This window comes from Corvus hawaiiensis, chromosome W (assembly GCF_020740725.1).
Source record: "Corvus hawaiiensis isolate bCorHaw1 chromosome W, bCorHaw1.pri.cur, whole genome shotgun sequence".
NCBI lineage: Eukaryota > Metazoa > Chordata > Aves > Passeriformes > Corvidae > Corvus > Corvus hawaiiensis.
The window spans coordinates 1,300,443-1,310,465 of NC_063254.1; the positions used below are offsets into that span (position 1 = coordinate 1,300,443).

General features: G+C 47.8%; 1 protein-coding gene across 1 annotated transcript; it reads right to left on the reverse strand.

Moving 5' to 3' along the window:
• Positions 1 to 4,117: 4,117 nt before the first annotated feature.
• Positions 4,118 to 8,548, reverse strand: LOC125319326. Its single transcript, XM_048290434.1, is given in 2 exon segments — positions 4,118 to 6,270; positions 8,014 to 8,548. Coding segments are annotated over 2 exon segments (2,688 nt in total).
• Positions 8,549 to 10,023: the final 1,475 nt, after the last annotated feature.

A 10,023-nucleotide genomic window follows, 5' to 3' on the forward strand; every position in this document is an offset into this window, starting at 1 on the left:
GAGTTTGAGTTACATTTGGTTTTGCCCGCGCTTAGAACAAAGGAGCTCAGAGCACATGGCAGGAGCAAGTGTCTTTGGGAGGGGGAGGGGAAGCTCAGAACAGGCAGCAACAGGGTTAGGCTCAGCACACATGTTCTTAATGAGAAATGCGATCCAAAGGTAACCTTTTGGAACACTGCAGAGCGCATCTCTGGCAGCTTGATACCATCAATTGGTACTGCTCACTCTGGCTTCCTTAAACAAGCTTGGCTGCTGGCTTGCAAAGGAAGCTAATGCTACTAGTGCCACTCTTTCAGCAATACTAATTGACGCTAACTCGGTGCAACATGCAACACTGCAGAACAGGGTGGCCACTGACTTCTTGCTGTTGGCTCAGGGCCATGGATGCAAAGAATTTGATGGCGTGTGTTGCATGAACTTAAGTGATCATTCAGAATGCATTCATAAAAGAATCAGTAATCTTAAGCAGCTTACTAAGCAGCTACAGCAGGAATACTGTCCCTGCCCGGCTCCGTGGGGTCCCGCGTGCACTCACAGAAGCACAGGTGGGTTCAGTATTATAGTCGGTAGCAAAGAGTCGAGAAGGGCATTTGCGTGAGTTCCAGCAGGAGCAGTTATTGCTTCTACACTGTTGAAGGTTGCAGAGGCAAATATGAACATGATCCCAAAGCTCACAGTTTTGTCTGGGGGTGGGGAAAAGGCAGGACTAGGGAACGGGGACCAATGGGGAAGCTCTGGGGAAGTGACAAGGGGCAGAGGTTAACAGCCAACTGGGGAATCCAAACTGGGATAGATTAACATAACAGAACAAGCATCTCAGGAGAAGCCCCTTTGTCCATCCCATCACAAAGTGGCTCCTGTGGTACTAGGGACCCGTCTTACTGAGAACTCTCTCGCCCTTGTAATGTATGTTCACCAGCTACCACAATTCCTCCTTTCTGTATTAGACAAAAGGGCTTCCCCCAGGGATCTCAAAATTCAAATATTCCAAACAACCAAACATACCCAAAACAATTAAATTATCAGAAGCACCCACAACCCAATATCTCAATAAGTCCTAAAATCTTTCAGAGGATTTTCTCTCTGGATGCTGGAATGCATGCTCTCATGGGTGGAGGTGAGGTTGAAGCAACACAGTTCTCTTTGGGCTGCAGCACAGTCCAAGCATTCACTGCTGGTGGTACTAGGAGCATCCAGAGGACAGCAGGGTGATAGGTGTTGGGTGCTGGGCACCATGGTGGTGAATGTGGGCACAGGCTCTGGCAGTTGCTTCTGTTGGGGTTTCAAACAAAGTTAAAATTTTGCAGTTTCAAATGGGGGGGGGCTTTTCCCTTCCCCCCTCTTTACGTAAAGGTCTGGGGAAAGGGGAATGGATAACTGTTACAGTGGGGATTCTGTAACACGATGCACCAAACCAGGAGTCCCGTGGAAAAGAAATATATATGGACGGATTCTTGGTAGATGTTTCAGAGAGATGTTTATTTCTCCAGCCGCATGGCCGGGATCTCTGCCAAGGAACTCTTACAATCACGGGACCCGAGGGTCCTTGCCCGCGCAGTGAAACACAAACCAACCAATGGCGAACGAGGCTGACCAGGGGCTAGGAAACCCCGTGTCTCCCCTCAGGGCCCCTCTCCCAGGGCTACATGGCAGGGGGAGGAGACCCCAACATTGCACCCATTTATTTTTAACAAAAAGAGATTTAAAACTTAACATTGAAAATAACTGGATAAACATAACAAGAACAGTTTTAAAACAATACAAGCCACCCTCCTGAGTCTTTAAATGCCCAAACAGATTCTGTGGAACATCTTAGGGCTGACAGAAGGGAGACAGAACTCTCTGAGCATGCTTTGTGGGGAAACTGAGGCAGGAGAGGGTTTAATTTCTTCCCTCCCCCTTTTCATCCCCCACTCAGCATTGGAAAGGGATTTTTGGGGAAACAATTGGCAAAGGTATGGTTTTGTGAGGGAAACCATGCATGAAAAAACGGATTGGGAATACACTGGGGGTAATAGGACATAGGGAAAAAGGGAAAGGTGGGATTAGGAAAGGGAGACTGTGATGCCTTTTCCTGGTCTTAAAATCAAGAGTCATACACGGTTAGAAGGGGAAAAGGGATTTTACCTTGGTATTTATTTTAAGGATCCTTAGGTGCACATGTCCAGGTCATATGCATCGAGATGCACCCCGCCGAGTCCATCTCTGTGTCCCCCTCCCCCCAACATTGGGTATAACATCATAGGTTTTACTAATTAGCATATCTATCAAAGATTCCCCAATGAGAGGCTCAAGTGAGCCCCCCTCCCCAAGGAACCTTCCCCTGGATGGTTCTATCTTGGTTTACAGAATATGTTCTGGAGAGGACCTTGGGGTCTGGGGCACACTGATCCCTAATTACGAAGCTTCTAAAATGTTTAGTCTCTTAGCTTGACAAACAAGTCCAAGAATGTAGGCAAAAAGCACTAGGAATACAGAAGCTGTAAAAAGGTATAACAGGGGTACAAAAGAAAAGGCAAAAATCTTCATGGCATCATTTCCCCCCTTTTAGAGACTAACAAAACTCTATCTTGTCTAGTCTCTACTCTACTGTATTTTTTACCCACAGAACCGGTTTACACAACCGGCTGCTCCACAGGCAATTACATAGATAATAACTACAATTACAGCTATGATGAATATTTCTTTTACCCAGGCCCAGTTTGGTAACCACGAGGTGAGGGTATCAAAAATATGATCAAATTTTAAGGTGTTATTTCTAGAAGCTACTTCATGTAGAATTTGAGCTCCCTTCCAAATTTCATCCAAATCTTTCTTAATTTTTCTATTAAAATGCTAATTAATGGCCAGTGACCTTTCCCATCTAGGGGTGGTAACTGAGTACAGATCCAGCAATTGCTCTTATTAAGAATTTTGGACACATTTTGGACCACAGTCTTATGCAAATCATGGGGGGGGGTGAACCCGTAACCATGGTTACCAGTTGGGCAAACAGCAAACATGTAAAAAACAGTTTAGACTGCATCTTTCTGATTTGTATCAGTCTCTGTCTTCTTGGTGATTTCAGGAGCAGAAGCTTTCTTCACCCTGGAGTAGTGAATCCACGGTCCCTTGCCAGCAACCTTGACTGCAGTAAAAGTGGTCAGCAAAACTTGGAATGGTCCCTTCCACTTGGCTTGCAAGGGGTCGCTGTCCCACCACTTGGTGTAGACCCAGTCTCCAGGCTGGAACGGATGAGCAGGTGTGTCCAATCCTATTGGTTTGGATAACACGACGAATCTCTGGAGCTTCTGCAAAGTGGAACTCAGAGCCATTAAATATTTCTGCAAATCATTTTTACCTCTCATATGAATTTCCCCCAGGATATGTGGAACCTGGTATGGCCTGCCATATAATATTTCATAGGGACTGATGTTGTCCCTTCGCCTTGGCTGTATACGGACTCTCAGCAAGGCTACAGGCAGGGCTTGAACCCATGTCATAGATGTCTCTTGACAAATCTTGCAAATCTGGGTTTTGAGGGTCCCATTTATGCGTTCAACTTTGCCACTTGCCTGGGGCCTGTATGGTGTGTGCAGGTCCCAGGTAAGTCCCAGAATCCTGCTAACTTCCCCAACCACTGTTGCAACAAAATGTGGTCCCCTATCTGATGACATTCCCAAAGGAACCCCAAATCTTGGTATTATATGATTAAGCAAAGCTTTTACAACTTCTTTTGCTGTGTTGGTGCGACAGGGAAAGCCTCAGGCCATCCACTGAAGGTGTCAACCAGTACCAGTATATACCTGCATCCCTCTTTGTGTGGCATCTCAGCAAAATCTATTTGCCAATAATCTCCTGGGAGATCTCCTGTCTTTGTCACTCCTAACACAACTCTCTTGCTTGTGTCAGGGTTGTTTTTACAGCAGGTTTCACACTTGCTTGTTACAGATTGTACAATATCAGTCATTCCTCTCCCTATCACTACTTTCCTCAAATGTTTTAAAAGATTTTCTGTTCTCCAGTGGGTACTTTCATGCTCTTGTTGGGCTATTTCCCGAAGGATCAGGGGTGGAACTAAGACTTGTCCCACTGGGGTAACAGCCCACCCACTGTCTTTGATTTCAGCCTTAAGGAACTAAATTAATTTGTGATCCCTCTGATTGTATTTTGGGGTAAATGATGACAAATTTATCTCTTTCTGTGGTACCACTGCAAAAATGCCTTTTTCTGCAATCCCCCTGGCTGTTTTGTCAGCAAAACGATTTCCCAGTTCAGGGGCTGTTTTCCCTTTTTGATGACCCTTGCAATGCATGATAGCCACTTCCGTAGGCTTCCAAATACTCTGTAAAAGTGCAAGAATTTGTTTAGCATGCTTAACTTCATTACCTTGAGCAGTCAGAAGGCCACGTTCCTTCCAAATAGCTCCGTGGGCATGCACAACACTGAAGGCATATTTGGAATCAGTCCATATGTTCACCTTCCTCCCCTCGCTCAGTTCTAGAGCTCTCGTTAGTGCAATGAGTTTAGCTTTCTGTGATGATACATCTGGAGGCAAGGCTTTTACCTCAATGATTTTATCTGAGGTGGTTACAGCGTAACCGGTCATCCTCCTACCGTTTCTCATGAAGCTGCTCCCATCAGTGTACAGTTCCCAGTCTGGATCTTTCAAAGGAACATCTTTCAGGTCTGGTCTGCTGGAATAAGTTTCCTCTATTGTCTGCAAACAATCATGCTCAGGCACACTGTCAAGTAACGTGGATGATAAAAACATCGCAGGGTTTACCACAGAAGTTGTTTTTAGAGTAACATCATCCTGTTCCAACAACACAGATTGGTATTTGAGCATCCTGCTAGGGGAGAGGCAGTGTCCCCCCTTTTGCTCCAGCACATTTATCACTGCATGGGGTACATACACGACAATGTGCTGCCCAAGGGTGAATTTATGGGCCTCCTGTATCAGAAGGACTGTTGCTGCCACAGCTTTCAAGCATCCAGGCCACCCCTGGGCTACATTGTCTAGTTGTTTTGAGAAATAGGCCCCAGCCCTTCGCTGGTCTCCAAGGTGCTGTGCCAGTACCCCCAGAGCAACATTCAGTCGCTCATGTGTAAAGAGTTCAAAAGGTTTAGTCAGGTCCGGCAGCCCCAGAGCTGGGGCTGACATCAAGGAATGTTTCAGCTGTTTAAATGCAGCCCTGGCATTCTCTGTCCACATGATTTTCCCCTTTTCAGCTGCTTTAAGGACCTCATATAAAGGTCTCACCAGCAGACCGTAGTTTGATATCCACAGGCGACACCAACCTACCATTCCCAGGAAGGCCTGCATCTCCCTTACGGTATGGGGCTCTGGAAGTCGGCAGATGGCTTCCTTCCGTTCTCTGCTGAGTTGTCGATGTCCACGGAAAATTTCCAGGCCCAGGTATACTACTGTTTCCCTGGCAACCTGTGCCTTCTCTTTCGAGCCCCAATACCCACTTTGGCCCAAAAAGTTCAACAGACTTACAGTGAGCTCGATGCAGTCATCTCGTGTCTTGGCCGCTATCAAGATGTCATCAACATACTGGAGAACTGCTCCTCCTGGTTCTTGTTTCCTCCAGTCCTCAAGCTCCTTTGCCAGCTGGTTTCCGAATATGGTCGGGCTGTTTTTGAATCCTTGTGGTAAAACTGTCCAGGTGAGCTGGGTCTTTCTCCCTGTTTCAGGATTCTCCCACTCAAAAGCAAAGAGTTCTTGGCTATTCTTATGAACAGGAATGCAGAAAAAGGCATCCTTGAGATCTAAAACAGTGAACTACCCTAATTCATTTGTTAGTGTTGTCAAAAGTGTGTAAGGATTCGCTACCACTGGGTGTATGTCCTCTGTTATCTTGTTGATTTCCCTCAAATCCTGTACCAACCTGTAGCTTTTACCATCAGCTTTCTTCACTGGCAAGATTGGTGTGTTGTACCTGGATTCACTTTCTACTAATAACTCAAATTTGAGAAACTTTTCAATCACAGGTACCAATCCCTTACGAGCTTCTAATTTCAGAGGATATTGTCTTTGCCTTACTGGTGTAGCCCCTGCTTTGAGTGTGATACTCACAGCTTCAGCTTTTTTGTATCTCCCAGGAGAATCATTGGCCCACACTATTTGAATGACAGCCTCTTCAACTTCTTTGGGAATTTTTCCATGGCATTCCTGCACAAGTATAGCAGCTGCTTCGATAATTTTAGATTCTGGGATTATAACTTTCACTCCCCCTTCCTTTGAAAACTTAATTTCTGTTTCCAACTTTTCCAATAAAACTCTGCCTAACAATGGCATTGGGGAATTTGGCATATACAGGAACTGGTGAGTGACCCAGTGTTTTCCCAATTTAAATTTTAAAGGTTGGAAAAAAGGCCTTGTTTCACTTACCCCTGTAGCTCCAATCACATTCACAGTGTCTTGACTCAGTTTACCTTTTAAAGTATTTAACACAGAATACGTTGCCCCTGTATCAACCAGAAATTCAACATCATCATTCCCCAGCTTAGCTACAACCGAAGGCTCTGCTGGGGTAGTTACCTTCGGTCCCTGTCAGTCTGTATTTACAGTTAGTTCTGGAACTGGGGGCTTCTTTTCTGCTCGCGATGGACACTCATTTTTCCAGTGCCCCCGTTTTTTGCAAATTGCGCATTGGTCCTCAGATAGGGGAAAAGGGGGACCCCTTTTTGATGTGTCAGATGACTTTTCCTTATCATACTTCTTCTTGTAGTGGGGTTTATGATGTTTATCTTTGCCTGCTAAGTCTCTGTTCTGGTATACCTTCCAGGCTACATTCAACAATTTACTTATGTCTGGTGGCTCATCTATCTTTTGCAGCTTTTTCTTTATGTCATTAGCAGATTGACCTATAAACAGGTAAGCCAGGTGGATCTCCTGCTCAGGTGAGTCAGGGTCTAAGGTAGTGTATTTTTGTGCAGCCTCTTTAAGCCTATTTAGAAACTCTGTGGGGGTCTCATTTGGATTTTGTTTGATCTCATATAACCTAGCCCAATTCACTGCTTTAGGAACGGCACATTTTAACCCAACAACCACCCATTTCTGGTATCGCTTCAGCTTTTCCATCTGTTCTGGGACATTGGGATCTCAGCCAGGGTTTGCTAGGGGATAGATATCATTAACTGACTCTTGGAGACTCCCAGTTGCAATTTGAGATATAGCAGCTTTGTTGACCATTTCTCTCTCTGTTTTATCCAATAATTCATCTAGCATAACATTTAGATCACCCCAATCTGGGTTTTGGGATTTTATGGCCATTTCTACACACATAGCTACTCTCTCCGGGTTGTCCCTGTACTTCCCAATTGAGTTTTTCCACTGCTGTAATTCTCCGAGAGAAAATGGTGCCTTTATATAAATGACTCCTTGATTTCCCACAGCCTGTCGCAGAGGTGCCTCTAATGAAAGTTCTTCCTCCCCCCCTTTATCTGTTTTGGACCTTGTGTGTTTAGCGACGGGACTGACTGCTTTCATAGCTTCTCAGGCTATCCTGCCCCTTCTTCTACCTCCCTCCCCGTGAGAACCATCTGTATCAAAATCATCCCATTTGCTTTTAATTGAAATTGGTTCATTGCTTTTAAAACTTATTCCAGGCAAATGTTGATCAGGAACTGCCTCGCTCTTTGTGGCAGTGGAGGGGTAGGGAGGCAGGGGCTGCAAGCAGGTTCTCCCGTCCCTAGCTCTGTAAGAGCCGCCTGGGTCGGGGCCATCCCATCTGCCCTCAGCTTTAACACTGCCTGTGCCGCAAGGTGGGGAGAGCGAGCGGCTCCTCCTGTCTCTGGCTCGGAAACTTGCGGTTCTCTGTATTGGGGAATGCCGCCGCAATTGCCCGTGTCCATTTCTACCTTCACTTCTGTGTTCAGGGTACTCGGGGAAAGGCGGCCAGCCTGCCCCTTCCCCTCCCCTTTCCCCGTCTCTGCCTCTGGAAAGGTCAGAGAGCGGTGGCCAGTCTGCACCTTCCCTGCCTCTGGAAAAGTCAGGGGGCGGTGGCCAATCCGCATCTCTCCTACCTCCGCGCCCGCCCTCTGCCCCTGACGAGGCTGGGCGTGGGGGGGCCCTGTGCCGCTCCTCCGGCTTGGAGCCGGCCGCCTGCCCCCTCCCCTGCCCCCACCCGGACAGCGGCGGGGACAGCGGAGGCGGCGACGGCAGCGGCGGCGGCAGCAGTGGGGGAGCCACTGCTCCCCCATCCCCCGCCCCCACCTGTGTGGGCCGCCTCGGCAGCGAAGTCGGTGGCGGCGGCGGTGGTGGGGGAGCCACTGCGCCCCCATCTCCCCCCTGTGCGGGCTGCCCCGGCGGTGGAGGCGGCGGCGGCGGTGGAGCCACCACTCCCCCATCTCCCCCCTGTGCGGGCTGCCCCGGCGGTGGAGTCGGTGGCGGCGGTGGCGGCGGTGGCGCCACTGCTCCCCCATCCCCCACCCCCACTTGTGCGGGCTGCCCCGCCGGCGGAGGCGGCGGTGGCGGTGGTGGCAGCGGAGCCACCACTCCCCCCCCCCCCCGTGCGGGCTGCCCCGGCGGTTGAACGGGGTGGGGAGACCCCCCCCCCATTGCGCAAAGCTGGTGCTACCATATCTGTATCTGTCATATCAATTTCTCTGTCCGTATTAGTATACGAGTCAGCTTGCTGTGACTTTTTCTTTCCCTTTCTCCTCCTCAAAGTCATTTCCATATTACTTTTGTCTACCACATATGCTTCTTCCCTGTTCAGATACATAGTAAAAAGTTCTGCATATCTTAGTTCATCAAACCTACGTAATGATCTCAATTCTACCATCAGGTCAGTAATGATGTTACTTTCCAAACTCCCATAGTGAGGCCAATTTCCTTGACTTAATTTTAAAGTTGGCCAAACCCGTGTGGACAGTCTGATCAATTCTCGGGTGTCCAAAGTAGTTTTTCGCCCTGTCAGTCATCTCCAGTGTTTTATTATCAACTCTAATGGGCTGTTAGGAGGGATTTTTTCATTCACACCGCCCATGTTTGCTCACAGACAGGAAAACTCTGCCAGAGGGAAGCTCTTAACTCTGGAATTCAGACTGCAATCTGGCCTTGGAATTCCGATTTCCCAGGCAGTTTATCTAGGTTACTACACAAACACTTCAAAACAGCACTTTAAAATACTAAAAAGCAACTAGTTTTAGCAAGCAGTAAATGCGTGCTCACGAAAATCTGGTCTCAAAAGGATTCGAACCCTCAACTTCCCGACGTCCCAACCAACCAACCAACCAACCTCTGAGCCACTCCTGCAGCTGCGTAGGGTGCAGCCTCTGGGCTCCTGTGGACTCTACGGAGGGCGTCCCCTCCTTTCCACAGTTTGCAGGGGAAAAGCTTAAGCTTTCCCCTTTTGTGGGCTTTTATGCCCCCAACCTTTCCAACCCCCTCGGAGATCTCCTTCCCTAGTGCTAGCACAGTCTCAGTAGTACTGATCCCCTTTTCACTCACCTCTTTCCGTGCTTCTGCCTTTCCGTGCTGGGTCCTAAAGTCCTGGTCACAGTCTTAGATTGTTGCTCTGGCCCCTCTGTAATTTGCCGGCAAAGAGAGAGGCAAAGCAAGATGTGTTCCAACCTAAGACTGCGATTTTCAAGGTCTTTAGTGTCCCTTTGTGGTCGCCAGCAACTGATGCCTTTTCCTGGTCTTAAAATCAAGAGTCATACACGGTTAGAAGGGGAAAAGGGATTTTACCTTGGTATTTATTTTAAGGATCCTTAGGTGCACATGTCCAGGTCATATGCATCGAGATGCACCCCGCCGAGTCCATCTCTGTGTCCCCCTCCCCCCAACATTGGGTATAACATCATAGGTTTTACTAATTAGCATATCTATCAAAGATTCCCCAATGAGAGGCTCAAGTGAGCCCCCCTCCCCAAGGAACCTTCCCCTGGATGGTTCTATCTTGGTTTACAGAATATGTTCTGGAGAGGACCTTGGGGTCTGGGGCACACTGATCCCTAGCTACGAAGCTTCTAAAATGTTTAGTCTCTTAGCTTGACAAACAAGTCCAAGAATGTAGGCAAAAAGCACTA